The sequence below is a fragment of the Zonotrichia albicollis genome, chromosome 3 (genome assembly GCF_047830755.1).
Source record: "Zonotrichia albicollis isolate bZonAlb1 chromosome 3, bZonAlb1.hap1, whole genome shotgun sequence".
NCBI classification, from domain to species: Eukaryota; Metazoa; Chordata; class Aves; order Passeriformes; family Passerellidae; genus Zonotrichia; species Zonotrichia albicollis.
In genome coordinates this window covers 4,561,317-4,581,186 of record NC_133821.1, presented here as the reverse complement: position 1 = coordinate 4,581,186, position 19,870 = coordinate 4,561,317, and the positions used below count along the sequence as shown (strand labels likewise).

Genomic DNA, 19,870 nt, shown 5'->3' with positions numbered 1-19,870 from the left:
CTTAAGTAGATGTGGAATTTCTCGTGTTTCAGTTTATGGCCATTGCTGCTCATCCTGTGGCTGGGCACCACTGAAGAGTCAGTCACCATCCTCTGACACCCCTTGGAGATGTTTATATGGATTGTTGAGAACCCCTCTCAGTATTCTCCAGACTGAACAGGCCCACCTCCCTCAGTCTGTGGGTCTGTTCAAAGCAGGTATTTCTGCAAATGCCTCTGGCACCGTTGAAACCACAGCCTTGTGCAGGGCAGGAAGCTGGGCCAACAGCCTCCTCCAAGGGATCTCCCTGGATGGAAACCTCAGGAAGTTGCCAAGTGGAGCCAAAAGAGCAATTTACAGTTGATGTCCTAAGAGATTTTTGCACAATCCACACTAGGGGAATGTTTCACAAACTGGAATGGCACAAGATTTTTGCTCAGGGACTGAGGACTTTGCAGGGAGAGTTCAGCCCCTGTAATTTTAGATTCATCTGCCTATAGCCACCATCATGCAGAATCCAGACTCATCATGCTTTAACTCACCACCACAAGGAGCTGTCCTTGCCTTTATGGATGGGCAATGGCTTCAAGAGCCAGTTTAGGGTGAAACAGGCTGAAGCCCCCTAGGATCCATGCTGCACATCTCCTCCTCCCTGCTTCTTATCCCAATCCCATCTCCCCAGCACTCTACACATTCAAACTCACAGAATCAGAGAATCATAAAATGGAAGGGACCTTAAAATAATATATTACCAACCCACCCACCATGATCAGGGACACTTTCCACTATCCCAGATTTCTCCAAGCCCTGTCCAGCCTGGCCTTGGACACTTCCAGGGATTAAGCTGATGCCTGTGCTAAAGAGCAACAGCACAGAGATGCAGTTAATTACCCCCTTAATGAAGCCCTGTAAGGAACCTGACTGCTGGACATAGCTGCTCCCACTCCCTTCTCTCCTGGGGTTTTGATGCCAAGACAGCTCAGCAGATATTAAAAAAAGAGTTTGGGCATGGCCTTTTCCCTTTTTCTGGCTGCAACTGTAGGATCAGGATTTCCTTCAGTGGTGAAGGAACTAAGAAGCTGCCCTGAGTGCTCTGAGTACCAGGGCAGAATAGTAGTGATCCCTCTGGGTACAGATCTGCAAATAGTTTGTACAATGTCCCTCACTGGGGAGTGACAGAACAATGAAATATGATGAGTTGTTTGGATCAAAGGCATATTCATGTATTGCCCAGAGGATCTGTGGCTGCCCCATATCAGAAATTAGGTATTTCCAATGAAGGAAGGAATGATGAGGAGAACTCTATTTTATTAGAAGGTTAATTAATTATTATTATATTATATTATATTATATTATATTATATTATATTATATTATATTATATTATAATTTATTTCATATTATTTATTTGATTTGATTTTATACTATATTACATTATATTTAAATTGAATTTGTTAAGTATTTAACTGCACTCAACTGCACAGTATCTCATGACTGTCAGCTGACAGTCCCGACACCCACATACTTGGATTTAATTGGTTAGTGAATTAAAACACTCACACTAGAATTTAATTACCAATTTTTTTTAGATAAACAATTTTCTAACATGTATTTCCCTTGTGAACAACTCAGGTGCAGCAAATGAGATAAGGATTTTCTTTTTCTCCAAGGATCAGACAATATGAATCTCAGAATATTTTTGGGATGTTGTGCTTTGCTTTTCTCTGTGAAATGTGGTGACAGCCCCATCCCTGGAAGTGTTCAAAGACAGGTTGGAAGGGGCTTGGAGCACCTATTAGAAGGTGTGCCTGCCCATGGCAGGTGTCTGGAGCCTCCTGGTCCCTTCCAAACCAAATCATTGCGTGATTCCATGATTCATGTGAGCGCTCATGAGTGTGTTTTTAACATACATCCCCACACACATAACATGTCAGGACCCAGGACATCCCTCTGGCTGTCCTGAGCAGCCAAGAGCCCTGCCAGGGGGCTCAGAGACCCTGGCACAGAGCCCAAGACACCTGTGGCTTTGATTATGACCCATGGAGCAAGTTACCAACCTTAAATGAAGATCTGCAAGCCACGACAAATTAAGTAGAATGACCGTGAATTTATCACAAGGTGAAAAAGTAGATTTTAGGGTTTTTGATATGGGGGTTCAGGGGGGCATATGATGGAGGAATCTGGGTGTGTTCAGCCTTTCTCCTTCTTCTTCTCAGCCTCCATCTTCTGCTGTGATGTTGGCACTTACAGATTGGTTTGGAGTAGAAGCTCACTGTCTAACATAGGTGATAGGTATTGGGAAGTAATTGTAAACATTGTATACATAGTTTTTAGTATAAAAAGATAACACCAAGGCAGGCAGAGTGCCTCTGACTGTCTTGCTGAGCAGACCTCAGCTGGACAGGAGGAAGAATTTTATAGATAAGATACAATAAACAACCTTGAGACCAAGAAAGGAAGAGCCCTGACTCTTTCTTCAAGCGCCCTGCTGCGAAAAAAGCTTTTTAACTTTTCTCGGGGTCTCTCTGACCAGCTAGAGACCCCAACAGTAGCACTTGATGAAACTGCAGCAAGGCTGAACACATTTATGAAGATGTTCCATCAAACAGCAAAGGGTTACACACAGCAAACTCCACCAAACAAAGCCACAATTAAAGCTTGTCCTTCCTAGGGCTGTGGATGTCATCCCAAGTGGCGTCTTCCCAGTTATTTTCAAGTGAAGCATAGAGAGCTCGCTTCCCGCGGTGGGAGGAGGACAGAGCTCCTTTGTGTGGTGAAAGCTGAGTGTTTGCCAAGGCCCAACGAACAGGGATGCTCTGTGTGTGTGTCCCCAGAGCTGTCCAGCAAACCACAGCACTGAGAAGTGCTTATGCAAGGCAGGATGACACAAGATCCTGGGCTGGAGGCCTGGGAATCCTTCTCAGGTGTCAGATGAGGAAAGCTCTGCTTGTTTTTCTCTGTCAGGGCAAGGAACAGAAAAAGGAGCTTTGGGGCTGGACATTTGGAGGACTCAGCCATCCCAAGGGATATTGTGACACGTGGAGGGACCAAACTGCTGCTGCTGGTGCCAGGAAGCTCCGAATCCCAGGCTGCTGAGTGCATCCTCCCACCAGTGACTGGTCACATCCCCTCTGCTTGGTTCTGTCCCCTGCACGACCTGCAGGAAAGGACCCTCCCACTCACCTCTGCCTCCTTCCTCTTCCCCACAGAACTGCGACTCTGCTGGTGACTCCCAGGCATGCGGATCCTGCCCGTCCTTTGTGCTCTGCTCCTCCTGGTGCTCCAGGGAGTGACAGGTAAGAAATGTGGAGGGTTTGTCCTCTGTCGTGTTTTTTAGGGAGGATTTGTCACCGGAACTGATGAGTCAGGTGTCAGTTCTCCTGGTGGCTGTGCCATCCCTGCTGGAGACCCTCTGACCCCACATCTTTAAGGAAGGATTCCAGGTGCAGGTTGTGCTGTTGAGACCAGAGCTGGGGCATTGTATTAAAGCTCTCATCCTTCCAAACCTGGGATTTGACCCCTCTCCATGCCTCCTGACCCTTGCATTTATGAGTCAGCAGTACTGGGCACAGCAGCTCTGCTGGAGAGGAGAAGGGAGGAAGGGAAATCCTGCTTCTACCCTTGGAGTTCTTCCTTGCTCCAGGAAGAAGGCAGCAGGCACGATGGAGACCTCTCCCAGAGTCTGCTTAGGGGTGTAGTGACTGTCTCCCATCCAAATGCCACAAACTCACCTGGATTTGTGCTGCAGGCACCTGCTCAGCAGCTGTGGCAGGGGACAAGCAGGGCTGGGCTAACTCTGGCCACGCAGGGACCAGGGGCAGTGCTCAGCATCTCAGCTGAAAGTCTCCTTGTGACCGTGTTCACAGGGGTCTTAGGATGAGGGAAGAGATGCAGATCTGACTCCATGTTTCAGAAGGTTCAGAAGGCTTGATTTATTATTTTATGATATATATTATATTAAAACTATACTAAAAGAATAGAAGAAAGGATTTCATCAGAAGGCTGGCTAAGAATAGAAAAAGAAAGAATGAAAACAAAGGCTTGTGGCTTGGACACAGAGTCCGAGCCAGCTCACTGTGATTGGCCATTAATTAGAAACAACCACATGAGACCAATCACAGATGCACCAGTTGCATTCCACAGCAGCAGATAATCAATGTTCACATTTTGCTCCTGAGGCCTCCCAGCTTCTCAGGAGGAAAAATCCTAAGGAAAAGATTTTTTATAAAAGATGGCTGTGACATCTCCTCTCTCCGTGCCCTGCAGGGCTGTCCCCAGTTGGAGCATCAGCCCAGGAGTGCGAGCGCCGCGGGGGATTCTGCTCCCATCGCTCCTGCCCGCCGGGGATCGGCCGCATCGGCCTCTGCTCCGAGCGGGAATTCTGCTGTCGGATGTGAGTTCAGGGCTGCTGCTGCTGTCGGGGTTTGGGGTGAGGCTGTTGGGGAATAAAAAAGGGATTCTGCAGCCCGAGAGTACAGGGCACTGCTAAGCCTCGCTGCTGCCCTGGTGGGACAGGCACTGCCAGACCTTTCCATCCCACAGGCGCTGGTATCCCTGATGGGCTCCTGGATCCCCGAGCAGGACACCAGCCCGTCGGGATGATGCTGCCCGGAGGCACCAAGCACAGCCAGACCTGGATCCCATGGGAATCCCATCCCCCAGTGTCCCCAATACAAGGTGGTGGTCATTGCCACTGCCAAGATGTGTATCCTGGGTGTGCATCTCTTTCCTCTGTGTGTAGGGAAGGGCAGAGGGGATGGGGTGAATTTCTGACAGACATGGACACACAAACACTGTCCCACCATCCTCCCTCTCTCCTTGGTAGCCTCATCCACACCAGCATCTCCACACAGGGTGGGAGAGGGGACACAGGTGACACTCACAGGGACCCCAATGCCAGCCTTGTGGCTCAGCAAGGCGGCCCCAGCACCTCTCACAGAGGGCAGAGGGGTGGCTGTGACCACCCTAATTTCAGAGGGGTCCTGTTGGTTGAACACCCAGCTCCCAGGCTGGGTCAGGAGTCCTTGTGGGGCTGTTCCATGGGACACACACTGGCCTGGTGTCCTTGGGTCCAGCCCCAGCTTTGGGGTACCAGGGGGTGTTGTGGGGTCCAGGTGTATCTGGGGAGTGGGAGAAGTCATTCTGCTCCAAAGGAAATAGGGACTGATGGCTGTGCCATGGGACTTCTTAGGAGCTTGGAATTGAGTTGGGGGTCAGTGCTGGGAGGGTTTCAAGGCCTGGGGGCTCAGTTAGGAGCTCAGGTGGGTCATTGTGGATGGCTGGTGTGCAGATCCAGGATGCTCAGCTCATGGGGGCCATGGGGGTGGCCCCTGCACTGCCATGGGGCAGTGACCATGGGGATGCTGGGGACACCCAGTGTTCCCCTCCATGGAGCAGGGCAGCCAGGGGTGGGAGCAGCCCCTCCTGGGGTATTGGGCATTGCTGTGGGGACAGAGAAGGTCAGATCAGGGTGCCAGCTGTGGGTCCAAGTCTGGGTCTGGATCAGCAAGGCCAAGCTGAAGCTCTGATGGGGTTGAGCACAAGATTCCCAGGTCAGAGCAGCTTCCCAAGGCAGGGCTGGCCCCAGCCATGGCCTCCCTGCAGTGGGGATTACAGAAGCCATTTCCACACCATAAGCAGCAATCCCTGGCTGTGCTGGCTCTGGGCTGGTCTTGAGTCTGGCTCCAAACCTCCAGGAGCAAAGATATTCCAAGGACTCAGCAATGGACTCCCAGTCCTACTTCTACAGATTGATGCTCAAGGAATGTCTCCATCCTGCATCAAGGCCAGGTTGGATGGGGCTTGGAGCATCCTGGGATAGTGGAAGGTGCCCCTGCCCATGGCAGAGGTTTCAATGAGATGAATTCTGAAGTTCCTTCCAACCCAAACCATTCCATGATTCCATGCATCTCTCTGAGAGATGACACCAGCCCCTGTGTCCCTGATGTATCCAATCTCAATTTCCATTCTCCTCTCCAGGATCCAACTCCAGGAGCTTTGGTGTCTCTGAGCAATGGACCAGCACCCTGGAGACACAGCACAGACTGTTTGTACAAAAAAAGTTACAAATAAAGTTCACTAGGAATGTAGGACAGGTAATAAGATGGATGTAGGACATGGCCAGGAAGCAGCCATGGATATATTGCCTCTTTCTCTCTCATGATCTTTCCTCCATGAGCACCTTGATCTTTATCTTTCTGAAATACCACAGAATTCCTATAAATCCAAAACCTCTCCTGATCAAGTCCACACCTCTAAGGCCTGATATGGCCCTATGCACCTTCCTTCACCAATTTCCCATAGATTGCCCATTTTTATACAGCATTTTGCTGTAGTTTTATATAGCATTTTGCTGCTAGTTGAACCACATTTGTAAATTTTGTAACAAGTAGGGCAGTTTCAGAAGCAGTGAGTGGATTCAGACAGAATGAGGTAAAGTGTGGTCTCCCCTGAGCAGATTTCCTCTTTGCACTGCTTGACTATTTGAATAGATATCAGAAAGGCATCCTCAGGCTTATCACTTCCTGGCAGGTGGAATGCAAGTCACCTTGGCAAGGATGAAGCTGTTCTTGTGATGCTAAAAAAGAAGGAAACCAACATTTTTTGAATGTTTTTGTGTGTCACACAGCACCAGCTCCCTAAGCAAACTGACAGGACAGGAAGAGACAGATATTTTATCAGAAAATCTCAGAATGGTTTGGGGAAAAAGGGGCTTATAAGGTTATCCAGTTCCAATCCCCACCATGATCAGGGACACCTTCCACTATCCCAGGTTGCTCCAAGCCCTGTCCAACCTGGCCTTGGACACTTCCAGGGATGAGGCAGCAACCTTTGGGCAACCTGTGCCAGGGCTTCACTACCCTCACAGGAGAGGGAAGTGAAGCCGCCCTGCCTACTTCTGCCTGCACCCACCAGCCTGTTTCGTCCATCCCAGGCAGTTCATGCCATGCCACCACAGCCCGGTGCCGCTGTGCCGCAGGTGTCACAAGAGGTGTTGCATGGGGACAACTGTGCCATTGATTGCAACAGCCCCAGGAGGTCCCTCAGCCTCGGCTGTTGCATCAGAGAGGGAAAAGGAGAAGCCCCAGCATCCCCACATGGATGGGTGGCTTTCTGGTTGGCCGAGGGAAGATGTGTCAGCAAAAATCAGGGAATGTCCCCATGGCTTGCAACAATATAAAATCAGAGTGTTTTGGCCAAAAGAGTGCTCCTTGAACCCGAGGGCCACTGGACACAGCGATTCTTGTTGGGTTTGTGGCTGCCTGAGCACCCAGACCTTCATCAGGTAGGTGACTGTGGGGTCTCCTGGAAAAGGATCAGATGAGGTAATGGATTTCCCAGAGACTGAAACATCATTAAATGCTCCTGAGGTTGTCAGAGTGGCACAAACCTAAGAATTGTTTTTAAGAGGAAAGTAGAAGAAACATCACCCACTGTACCTAGAGGCAGCACCTTTGCAGTTTGGTGAACCACAGAGCTCAGGCTCCTGCCCCACCTGGGGTCCTGCCTGTCCCCATTGCCTTGGTGTCCCCTCTGCAGCTCTGTGAAGACCCAGGAGGAGCAGCAGCCATGAAGATCCTGTTCCTGCTCTTCCCCCTGATCCTCCTGTTGGTGAGAGGGGGGGCTTCAGGTGAGAGGCAAAGTGGAGAGATGGGGAGAGGTGTGATCCTCCATTACTGGGGTTTTCCATGTCCTGGGAAGTGATCACTTTGGTGGGAGTGATGCAAAGGTAAGGGGAGATTGAGGAGAAAGGTGTTTCTCCAGTGATAGTTCTATAGGACACAGACTTGGGGTGGAAAGAGCCCATGGAAATAGAATATTTGTTTCTTTGGTGGGTTAGGAAGGAGTTTGGTTTCAGAATTCCACACCGAACCCACCTGTTCGTCTTTGGCTGTCTCTGAATGTTCTTTTGCCCTGTGTGTGATCTTTGCTGTGGGGAGGTTGGAGCTGAATCATCCACTGGCCAGAAATGCACAAACACCACCAGCTTTTTGCAACCACACACTGATCTTACAGATGACCGCTTTAACTGTTCTGTATGTTTCTTTCCCCATGGAAACCCAAAATGCAGCTGGATGCAGGAAAAGAGGGGGATTCTGCACTTATGGGAGATGCAACTTCCCTGCAAGACCCATTGGAAGATGCACACTGTATAGTGTGTGCTGCAAGAGATAAGGTCTGGAATCCTGCCTGAGCACAGAGTTCCCGCTTTTGTCCGCAATGAAATTTGTAGCAAATGTATTTCCTGTGAATGTCTGCTACATAATTGCTTTACTATTCCTTGTGGGAGAGATGCCCATAAGGGACGGGAAAAGTCTTTTCTTTGGGGGTTTGGAGCTGTCCTGAGAGTAGAGTTGCAGCAGCCCCAGATCAGCCAGGGCCTCCCCACTCACCAAAGCCACCAAGGACTGAAATATTCTCTGTCCTTGGGCAGCACTGAGGACAGGATCCAGGTGTGGTGGCATCTGCACAGCCCTGGAGCCAGGGCTGCCAGCACTGAGATAGCCCAGGCCCAACCTGGCTGCACTAAGGACTGCACCTCACCTGCCCTGAGCCTGACTCTGCTGCACCTCACCCTGGGCATTGCAGGGCAGGGGAGACAGTGGCAGGGAAAGGTACACCAGCTGATGTGCTTGTCTCTTTTCTTCTTACAGTGTCTGGGGCTGAGACCCTGAAATCCCCAAGCAGGACATGGCCCTCGCTTCTGGCTGATGTCCCCACGTGCTGATGTCCCCATGTGCTGATGTCCCCATGTGCTGATGTCCCCTGGCCTCGGTGGCTGTGCCGTGCCCAGCTGGGCTGACAGCAGCAGTGGCAGCTGCTCCTGCTGGCTGCTGCTGGGCTGGAGCCCTGTGGTGCCAGCTCCAGTGTCTTTGGGGCAGGGGCTGCTTTTCCCACCTTGAATAAAGACGAGCACTTTGGCATTGCAGGGCTGGGCCATGTCTGTGTGTCCTGCTGCTGCTGCAGGGCTGCTGTGCCTGCTGGCCCTGGGGCTGCCACTGCCTTGGTGGCAGCAGAAGGCCCTGGGCATGGAGCTGGGGCTGAGCAGCACCTGTGTCCCTGGGGATGCTCCTGCCTGGCCGTGCTTTGGGGATGCTGAGCCTGGCACTGCCTGCTGGGCCAGCCTGGCTGGGCTGCCTGTGCTAGGCCTGCCCTGCAGATGCTCCCTCTAGGGAGCAGGATCCTTATCTTGATCCTGCTGATTATGGGTGTCCCTTGTCCCTGGCAGCCTCAGCTCCATGTGCAGAGCTGTGCTGGGGGCTGTGTCCCTTCAGTGGCCATGGCCTTGGTCTTCCACAGGAGCTGTCCCTGCTGCTCATCCTTGTCCTGTTCATGTGACACAGCCCTCCCTGCTGTGGCTGTGCTGCTCCACACCCCATGGCACCAGGCAGGAGGAGGAGGACGAGGTCATGTAGCTCCTGTAGCTCATGGGTTAGGGTGACCTGTGAAATTGCTCCAAATTGAGCATGGCCAGAAAATGTCCAAAATTTTACACACAGGTAATAAGTGTGTTGTCTTTTCTCTGCTCATCTCAGGCAGTCTAGGGTGACAACACTGCTCCATCAAAAGCAGTGACTCGTCGATGTCTGCAAAGCAAACCTCAGGCATTAGGATTTGATTGGCTCAATATCTGTGTGTGTCCATGCCCACATGCCCAGGGAGCATCTTATGTCCCTGCCTGTTGCAGTGAAGACTTTCCTTCTCAAGAGTTCAAGAGTCATAGACTCAGAGAATTTATTACTAAAGTTTGTATTATAATGTTTTTGATGAAATGTAATGTATTATAATGGGTTATTTTATTACTAATGTTTGGAAAGCCCTTTGAGATCATTGGGTCCCACTGTTCCCCCAGCACTAACACATGTCCCCAAGGGCCACATCTAATAGGCTGTGAAATTCTATCAGCGATGGTTACTCCTTCAGTGCCCTGGGCAGCCTGATCCAATGTTTGACCTCACTTTCTTCCAAGAAATTGTTCCTAATATCCAGTCTAAACTTTCCCTAGTGCTAATTGAGCCATTTCCCCTGGTGGTCACAATTATGACTTTAGAGAAGACAGTAAGCCCCCAAAGGCTTCCGCTGCCATTGCTTTCCAGAAGTGGACATTTTGGTGAGGGATGTTCAGATCATCCTTGCCTGCCATGGCCCTTCCTCCCCTGTGCTCACCTCTCCTGGCACTGACCCTGCAGCTGTCACCACAAGCTCCCCTCACCCCTGCAGTGCAGATCTTTTCCACCCCATGCCAGCCCGGTGCCACTGTGCCGCGGGTGTCACAAGAGGTGTTGCATGGGGACAAGGGTGCCATTGATTGCAACAGCCCCAGCAGGCCCCTCAGCCTCTGGCCCTGCAGCAGGGAGGGAGCAGGGCCAGCCCCAGCACCCCCACAGCCATGGGGCACTCCCGCCTTGGCCCAGGCCACTTGTGCCAGCAGCACCTGGGGCCTGTCTCACCCACCAGCACTGCTATAAACCCAGCGTGCTTGGGCCACTGCAGCATTGCCTGGCCCCAAGGCCATCTGCACACAGCCATTCCTCTTGCCTTTGCTGCTGCCTCAAAACCAAGATCTTTCTCAGGGAGCTGAATGCACGGCCCCTTTCTGGAATCTTGCCCATTCAGGGTCCCAGCTCAAAGCCCTGCACCACAGAGTCTCTGAAAAGACAAAGTGTGGGAAGCATCCAGGTGGAATATGTGGCCATCAGAGATGGCTGGGTGCAGTGGGTCTACTGCTGGCCAAATGCCCATGCACCCACTAGAACTATTTACTCATTTTCTGCTGCTAAAACTTTAAAGAGAATAAAGAAAAATGTATCCACAGAATATAATGAAATAATATTAGGAAATCAGAAGAAATCTTCTGAACACTTCTCATCCCCCCACACCTTCTTTTCTTTCCCACTGACACTGTAACGAGACAAAACCTGTGACTTTCAGTCAGTTCACCACCTCTAAAATAGTGTTTCTTCAGTTGTCTTAGGGAGCGGAATCTCTCTTACCATGCCATGGAGAGCTTTCCATAAGAAACAGCTCTCTCATGGCCTCAATGTCACAGTGAATCAGCCACCCAGAAAAGGAAAATCTGTTTGCAGTGTGAAAGTCCCTCCCAATGCCTTGCAGCTCTCCCACAGCTGCTTTCATGGGCTATGTCAGCTTATTGGGGTGATATTTTAAGGATGAGCTGTTCTTGCATAAAAGCAAAAGTTCTCTTCATCCACCTCTGGGAAAACAAAGGTTTTCTTTTTTTTATTCCTAGGGCAAAACTTCTCATCTCTCTCATCTCTCTCTGTTCAAGATTCTCATTGGATCACAGCTACTGCAACATCTGCTTATTTCACACTGGTGCTTCTGCTCATGGCTGTAGCTAGAATGGTACATCCCCCAATGCATTCCATTAATTACAGGGAAAAAACAAAGTCTGATATATCAATTATATCTTCACCATAGCCCCACAAGAGAATTTCAGCCCAGAAACTAAGACATCTCCTCAATCCCCTCCCATGTGAAATGTCAAAAACAAAAAAAGCTGCTGCTGGTGGTTTTGTCCTTCTGCCTGCAGCATGGTTGGCTAAAAGCAGTGTTCCAGATTGCAAGGCAAGATGTATTCTATCACCATCTGTATGGCAGCTGTCTTTGTCAAGTGGGCAGTTTACCTTATCTCTCTCTGAGTGATCACAATCACTCCTCCCTCAGGAGGAGACATCTGCTGATAACAGCTATTGAATGACACTGCATGGCTGATAAGAACTACAGCATCCCATTGGGAGATGCTCCACCTAGAAGGAGGAGCCAAACATTCCTACCCAGATATAATCTGGAGATTCTGGAACACCAGCACAGCTTCTCCACTGGATTTCCCAGAAGAACAGCAGCTGCATCTTCTTCCACGGGATTTTCAGAGGAAGACTACAGCCTTTTCTACAGTATCTCTGCTCCAGCAGAACCCCACCTGACACCCAAGGAGGACTGCAGCCACATTTCCAATTGGACTGCTGCCAACACCCTGACCAACAGAGTGTCAGGTTGGGTTCGGACTCTATCAGTGTTGTCTTAGTTTACTGCATTGTTTATTTTATCCTTTTATTTTCTTCTCTAGTAAAGAACTATTATTTCCTGCTCCCATAAGTTTTGTTGCCTGAGAGACCCTTAATTTAAAATTTATAGCAGTTCGGAGTGGGGAAGGGGTTCATTTTCTCTATTTCAGGGGAAGTTCCTGCCTTCCTTAGCAGGCACCTGTCTTTCCAAACCAAGACAAGCAGCTAAAAAAAGTTCATGGGGAGCCATGTTGAGGCAGCCATGGCCATGCAGCATTGTCCTAGTTGTGCTGATTTCAGCTGCACAGTCCTGTCCACATGGCTTCTCCCAGTCCAGGATAGCACTGGCCATGTGGCTCTGGCTGCTCCTGGCCTCAAGGCCATCCCCAGTGCCGATGGCTGCCGGTGCTGGTCCCGGCTGCATGGTTGCTCCCAGTGCCTGTATAGCCTACGGTATTTGCCCCGATCTCCGACAAAGGAAGGAATGATGAACCTGACTCCATGTTCTCACAAGGCTAATCTATTACTTTATGAAACTATATTATATTAAAGAATACTAAACTATTCTATACTAAAGAATACAGAAAGGATACTTACAGAATGCTAAAAAGATAATAATGAAAACTTGTGACTTTCTCCACAGTCCCGACACAGCTTGTCACTGATTGGCCAATGAGTGAAAACAACTCACCAGAATCCAATGAAACGATCACCTCTGGGTACACGATCTCCAAACACATTCCACATGTGAACACAACACAGGAGAAGCAAATGAGATAAGAATTGTTTCCCTTTCCTCTGAGGCTTCTCAGCTTCCCAGGAGAAAAATCCTGGGCGAAGGGATTTTTCCAGAGAATGTGAATGCATGGCCTAGCAGTGCTGCTGAAAAAAAAGGACCTGGGGGCTCTGCCAGTGTGAAAAATGTGTATTTAAGGTTGGCTTTTTGCAAATATTCAAATGAATATTACATTAGAAATTAGTGTTATGTTAGAAAGTTATGCTGTATTAATTTTCTTAAGTAATGTGTTAAATATAGTTTTAGGTTATAGCATAATGTTCAAATAGAAATTATGCTATGTAAGATATTTTTTTAAAGAAAGGACTCGCACTGAGATAGCAGCCACAGGACACCTAAATCTTTCAGAGAATTTATTGCCCCCTTATCAGAAGAAACAAATTTCTTCCCACGTCACTCAGCCCTGAAGACACTGTCAGGATTAAGAGGAAGAAGCTGACACTGACCAGACAGAATCCTGTGTTTGAATGGAAAATCCTGTGTTTGAATGGAATTTATGCATCATGTATGAGGTGCATGAATATGCAACAGACTGTTGTTTTTAAGGGTCAATCCTCTGTGAACATGTGTCCTTTTTCGGGCTTATATTGCCCAGAAAAAGGTACCTGGATATCCGTAACCCTTTGTTTCTATTGTCTCATATTGTCCTAATCCAAATTGTCCAAATTATTATTACTCTGATTATATTACTATTTTTATAACCATTTTATTACTATTGAAATTTTAAAATTTTAAAAACAAGTGATTGGTGTTTTTCACTGCCTGGAAAGAGGCCCAGCCCTGCTGGGAAAGGGGCCTGAGCTGCCCCATCAGGACAGGGCCTGGTGGGCTCCATGATGAGGGGCTCAGCAGCTGCTCACCACCCCTCAGAGGGCAGAAACCTCAGCCTGCTCACCACCCCTCAGAGGGCAGAAATCTCAGCAGCTGCTCACCACCCCTCAGAGGGCAGAATCACAGCCACGCCATGTCCTGATGTAGGTCAAGCCGGCCTGGCCACACAGGGCCAGCCCCACACAAGGCCTGCCCAGTCTGGCCAGTTTCCCATTCAAAGGCCAGAAGCCAAAAGAGCTTTCCAAGCCTTTGTTCGTTTTTATATGTGTCTTCATGGAGGCGTGTTCAACTCTTTTAAGTGGTTGAACCTGGTGTCAATCTTCAAAACTAGCCAGCTGATTGGCTCCGCTGGGTCCCCACAGGGAACCACCCCCGCAGCCTGTGGACCGTGCCCCAACTGAAAACCAGACTTCGTTAAACCGCAACGCTGGAAAGAGAATAAAAGCCTTCAGGTGAGTATAGGAGGCCAGAACTTGTGGGAAGTAGAACTGAAGTTTCCTAAGTACGGGAGAGACTGGAATGGTGCCTTGATGGTGGAGGAGGGAGACAAAATCATTGCTGGGGGAATGGGGACTTTCCCTTGGAAAGGAAGGAGATTCTATTCCCACAGCAGTAGAGAGATTTCCCACAATTTCAGGTTTTCAGCAATTCCAAAAGCAATTTTATCTCACTCTCCCCAGTTTCACTGGTGATTTATTTGGTTTGAATTGGCAACTGTTGACCTCAAGTCAGTGCTCTAGGGAAAGGTCTTTGGAAGAGCTCTGAGGGAGGTCATGGGAATGAATGAATGAATGAATCCTCTTAGGTCATTGATTTCCTATAGACCAAGACATAGCGTAATACCCCAGGCACTGAAGGGGGGCACAGACCTAAGAATTGTTTTAAAGACAAAGGTGGAGGAAATGTCATCTGCTGTGGCTGGAAGCAGCCACAGTTTGGCAAATCACAGAGCCCAGGTTTCTGCACCCTGGGTCCTACCTGTCCCCATTGCCTTGGTGTCCCCTCTGCAGCTCTCTGAAGACCCAGGAGAGGCAGCAGCCATGAAGATCCTGTTCCTGCTCTTCTCCCTGCTCCTCCTGTTGGTCCGGGGTGCTGCAGGTGAGATCGGAAGAGGGGAAATGGGGGAAAGTGTCAGCCTGTACCAGTGGGAATTCAGTGTCCCTGGAAGTGACTGTGTTTGTGGGAGTGATGAGAAGGTAATGGGGTATCAAGGTCAAAGCTGGTTTTTGAGTGAGTTCCCAACTGGACACTGATGTGGGGTGGAGAGACCCCATGCGAAAAAAACCTGGCTCGTTCTGTGGGTTCAGAAGGGGTTTGGTTTTGAGGCTCCAGGCCTGCACCCAGCTATTCTTCTTTAGGAGTCTCTTGCCCCGCAGAGGGATGGCAGAGGGCCCCATGGGGTGTTTGGATTGGGGGGTTTCTTGGGGTACAAAGGTGACACTTCTTATCCAGTGGTTCATCCACTCTGTGTCCCAAATCCTCATTTCCCCAAAAGATGATCCCTGCAAGGGCTGGACAAGGACTATTCATCAGAGGTCCCATGAATCATGGCACAGGCAGGACTGCAAGCACACCCCGCTCTGCCAGATTATTGCTGTAATTATTCTCTGTGTGTCTTGCCCATGGAAACAGGGAGTACAATTCAGTGCAATCAGAGAGGAGGATTTTGTTCTTCTGTAAGATGTCACCCCCCTCTAAGAACTATTGGAAGATGTTCAGACATGTCCGTGTGCTGCAAAAGGTAAGATCTGGATTTCCTGGCGGAGGAGAGTTTTCCCTTTTTCCCACAGAAGAATCTGTTTAATATTTATTTCCTGACAACTCCTGATAAATATTTGCCTGCATTTATGCTTTGAGAGAGATGCTCAAGAAGGAAGGGAAAAGTCTTTTCTTTGGGGGTTTGGAGCTGCCCTAAGTGAGGCTGAAGGAGACAACGGACTGCCAAGGCCTCCCCACTCACCAAAGCCAAAAAAGAGGGAAAAATTCCCTGTCCCTGGGCAGCACTGAGGGCATGATCCCAAACTTGCTGCATCTGCACAGCCCAGGAGCCAGGGCTGTCAGCACTGAGATAGCCCAGATCCATCCTGGCTGCACTAAGGACTGCAGCACACCTCCCCTGAGCCTGTCTCTGCTGCACCTCACCCTGGGCATTTCAGGGCAGGGGAGACAGTGGCATGGAAAGTTACACCAGGTGATGTGCTTGTCTCTTTTTTTCTTACAGTGACTGGATTTGAAACCCTGAAATTCCCAAGCAGGACATGACCCTCGCTTCTGCCTGATGACCCCACCTGCTGATGTCCCCATGTGCTGATGTCCCCATGTGCTGATGTCCCCTGCCCTGGGTGGCTGTGCCGTGCCCAGCTGAGCTGACAGCAGCAGTGGCAGCTGCTCCTGCTGGCTGCTGCTGGGCTGGAGCCCTGTGGTGCCAGCCCCGGTGTCTTTGGGGCAGGGGCTGCTTTTCCCGCCTTGAATAAAGACAAGCACTTTGGCATTGCAGGGCTGGCCTGTGTCTGTGTGTCCTGCTGCTGCTGCAGGGCTGCTGTGCCTGCTGGCCCTGGGGCTGCCACTGCCTTGGTGGCAGCAGAAGGCCCTGGGCATGGAGCTGGGGCTGAGCAGCGCCTGTGTCCCTGGGGATGCTCCTGCCTGGCCGTGCTTTGGGGACGCTGAGCCTGGCACTGCCTGCTGGGCCAGCCTGGCTGGGCTGCCTGTGCTGGGGCTGCCCTGCAGATGCTCCCTCTGGGGGAGCAGGAACATTGTCCTGCTGTTTATAGGCTCTAGTATCATTCTTTTCTCTTGACCCTACTCCAAGCCAGAAGACATGCCCTGGGAAATGTGGGCATACTGACAGAACCTTATCCCTGAAATATCCACAGATTTGTTCCAATCCCAGCTGCAAAACCTGCAGCAGGAGTCATTCCTTAAAGAAATGGCAGTTAAGAAGCTCAAAGAGCGTGGCACAGACACCAGGAAAACTCACATGGGACTTGTGAGTTTTGTAGGGATAACATAAATGCCTTAGCTAAATGGTTTGCTGTGTTTTCCTTCATTTGCATTATGTCTGTATGGAATATTCAGTATCCACAGCACAGTTTCACTGTAGCATCACTTCAATCCTCCATTTTTCTATACATTCAATTCATTATTATCTTGTCTGCTGCACCTTGCAGCATCAGAAGAGCAAAGCAGCCAGGCTGGAGTCACCAGCAGCCCAAAAGTTCCTTTTCCTCTTTCTCTCGCTGCACCAGAGCAAAGGAGGCTTTGGTTTCCTCTTGTGACACCTCAGACAAGGATTCCCAACCCAGAGCCTTGTGTCATCCTGCCTTGTGTAAGAACCCTGCAGTGCTGTGGTTTGGTGGACACATGCAGGGACACAGGGGGCACATGCAGAGACACACACACAGGCCCTGCTCCCTGGAAACCAGCATCAACCTTCTACTGAGGCATAGAATGGAACCTTTTCTGAGTTCCTTCAAGAAACCCTCCCAGTGAACCAGCCATCAGTGATGTGTGCAAGCAGTGCCTCTGCTGCTGCTGAGCCTCCACAATCCCTCTCCCACTTTTTTTATGATTGTTACCTTGTCACTGTGATTTCACATATCTGGATTGAGAAGCAGAAAATGCCAAGATGATCCACTTGCAAACCTCCAGCTCCTTGCCCCTTGTAGTCTGGGGGGCCCAGATTGCTCTGCCAAAACCCCATCTTGGGCGCATGGCACAGACCCTCCTGCCTGGCAAGGACTGTCACTTCTCCCAGTGGCATGGCTTCCATCAAACACACTGGATTCACAAGTGATGGCTGCATCCAGCTTGTATTTCTTCACCTTGGCTGGCATTCAAAGGAGGCACAGTTTTGTTGGATCACCTGGTTTATAGAACTTGTCATCTATCCTGGTGTTGCTCTCATTTTATCTGAACAGTCATGAGAGAGAAGCCTGCTTTATCCCCCTGATATGGCAGGTGCACAGACCTGTTGTCTAATCGAATGTTCTTGCAGTGTCTAAAGTTATTTTCCTTATTGTGTGAGTTTTTGCACATCCCACATCAGTTGGTTCTTCAATCAGAGGAGGAGAGGCTTAGGAAAAGGACAGGAGAATAGGGAATGGTTTCACACAGACAGAGAGCAGGATTAGATTGGGAAGAAATTCTTTCCTGTGTGGGTGGTCGCGCCCAGGCACAGTTTGACCAGAGAAGCTGTGGCTGCCTCATGCCTCTGAACTGTCCAAGGCCAGGTTGGACAGGGCTTGGAGCAACCTGGTATAGTCGAAGGTATCCCCGTCCATGGTGGTGGGTGGATGGAGATGATCATTCTGGTCTCTTCAAAGGGAAAACACTGCAGAGTTTATCCTGTGAGCCCATGCAAGAAGGATTCCGCTCCCCCAGGACTGCCCTGGTTCCTCTGCCTGCACCCACCAGTTCCTGTGCCCATCCCAAGGATTTCCCTGCTGGCCCCACAGCCCGGTGCCGCTGTGCCATGGGTGTCACAAGAGGTGTTGCATATGGACAATGGTGCCATTGATTGCAACAGCCCCAGGAGGCCCCTCAGCCTCTGGCCCTGCAGCAGGGAGGGAACAGGGCCAGCCCCAGCACCCCCACAGCCATGGGGCACTCCCGCCTTGGCCCAGGCCACTTATGCCAGCCCCACCCACTGGAAATGGGGAAAAACCGGCGTGGTTGGGGCACAGGGACACTCCCTGAGCTGGACTCTTCACACAAGACATTCCAGCTTGGTTTGTTACAGACAGACCTTGGTGTGCTCTGAACCAACACCTTTCTCAGGTAGGTCACTGGGGAGTCACTTCCAGCCAACCAAGACCCTTCCCTGCCCTCTTGCTGCTTCCTGGGTCAGTGCTGCACAGGGATGGGGATTGGGCTGGCTGGGAATCCTGGGAATGATCTGGAATTGGGGATGGATATTTGCCAGCAAAACTGGGATAAATGAGCCTTAATTGGTCTTATCCTAGGCAAGCTATTACAGCTCCAGAGCTCAGCCCTCAAGGGGACTGAGTGCCAGCGGCCAGCTCGCTCAGACCAAGGCCGCGGGTCAGCCCCCAGCAAGCAGGGAATATTCAGCTCCTATAATGATTAGCCAGCTCTTATGATTTTAGCTTTGCTTGCTAGGTAGTTGTCCCTTGGCTTGAGGCTCCAGCAGACGGTAGAGAGAGGAGAAGGAGAAAATGCCGGCTCTTCCACGAGTATGGCTTTACTGGAAGGGTCTGTGAAGGGTCTCAGTACTACTTCTTTCAAGTTAGTAGGGGTACAGTATGCTACTTTTATAGCCTGGCCCGGTTCCAATCCTGACCAGTGGTAAAAGGTTAGAAGGACCATAAGTGACCAATAGTAGGGTTAACAAGATATTGCCTAACATGACTATAGGGATAGGGTATAGGGCGGATGTCCCTGGAGTCAGGAAGCTTCTTTGCTGTTGTGTCAGCATTTCTATTATTCAGATTCTCCACGGGGCTGTGGCTAAAGCTGAGGGTTTCAATACATTGGGAAGACTTTTCATACTTCAGGGGATTGTGCAGGGTGTTTGGGCAGCAAGCTTCGGGCTGGCTTGGGGGATGGACAGCATTGGATAAGACCTGATTTAGCTTGGCCTCTCCAGGCACAAAGATTCCCCTCAATCCTTGACCTTGCTTTGCTTCTTGGTGTGTTCCCTCTGCAGCGCAGAGAAGACCCAGGACAGGCATCAACCATGAGGATCCTCTACCTGCTCTTGCCCTTGTTCCTCCTGCTGGTGCACAGTGCTGCAGGTGAGAGGGACAGAGGGCACATGGCTGAGGTGGGAACCGCCACCTGAGGGGTTTTCCAGGTCCTGGTATGTGACTAGAATTCTCAGGTATTTATAACATTTGTGAGGGACTTGACATGAGAAAGGTCTGGGCAGCTGAGTATCCAGCAGAGCAAGTCCTGTAGATCCTGCTGATCTTTCCCTCTGTTTTTCCCCACATGCACATGTTACTGAAGAAAAAAAAATGAGCTCTTGACTGGAGAGTTTAAAATGTTGGTTTTGGTGCTCAGTTCCCATACAAGACTGGGACTCAGAGCCAGCAGCAGCTGCTCTGGAACCAGACACATTCTGACTTTTATGCCAAGCTCACTTAGACCTCTTGCACTGGGCAGGATCCTCCTTGGCACCAACAAACAAGAAACAGTGTCTGAAAGAAAATGGCTATTGTGGATTTTTGAACTGCAAATACCCCTTTGTCATCAAAGGAAAATGTTCCAGGTTCTTC

The 19,870-nt window shown here is 50.0% G+C and overlaps 1 protein-coding gene and 1 long non-coding RNA gene across 2 annotated transcripts; both read left to right on the top strand.

The window, feature by feature from the left end:
* The first annotated feature begins 2,794 nt into the window (after positions 1 to 2,794).
* On the top strand, positions 2,795 to 4,375 carry LOC141728438 (gallinacin-5-like). The gene is made up of 3 exons (XM_074536509.1): positions 2,795 to 3,097; positions 3,188 to 3,274; positions 4,245 to 4,375. The coding sequence occupies exons 2-3, from the start codon at positions 3,217 to 3,219 to the stop codon at positions 4,373 to 4,375; spliced, it is 189 nt and encodes a 62-aa protein (XP_074392610.1). The 5' UTR covers positions 2,795 to 3,097; positions 3,188 to 3,216.
* Positions 4,376 to 4,536: 161 nt separating this feature from the next.
* Positions 4,537 to 13,030, top strand: LOC102068158 (uncharacterized). The gene is made up of 3 exons (XR_012579336.1): positions 4,537 to 8,154; positions 8,633 to 11,995; positions 12,651 to 13,030. It is a non-coding gene; the product is annotated as an uncharacterized LOC102068158 (long non-coding RNA).
* The last annotated feature ends 6,840 nt before the right edge of the window (positions 13,031 to 19,870 follow it).

Excerpts from the sequence above, each read along its gene's own strand:
- LOC141728438 (XM_074536509.1), top strand. The coding sequence starts at position 3,217 with ATGCGGATCCTGCCCGTCCTTTGTGCTCTGCTCCTCCTGGTGCTCCAG. Across the intron at positions 3,275-4,244 it reads GGTGCTCCAGGGAGTGACAG|GGCTGTCCCCAGTTGGAGCA; the intron begins GTAAGAAATGTG and ends CGTGCCCTGCAG.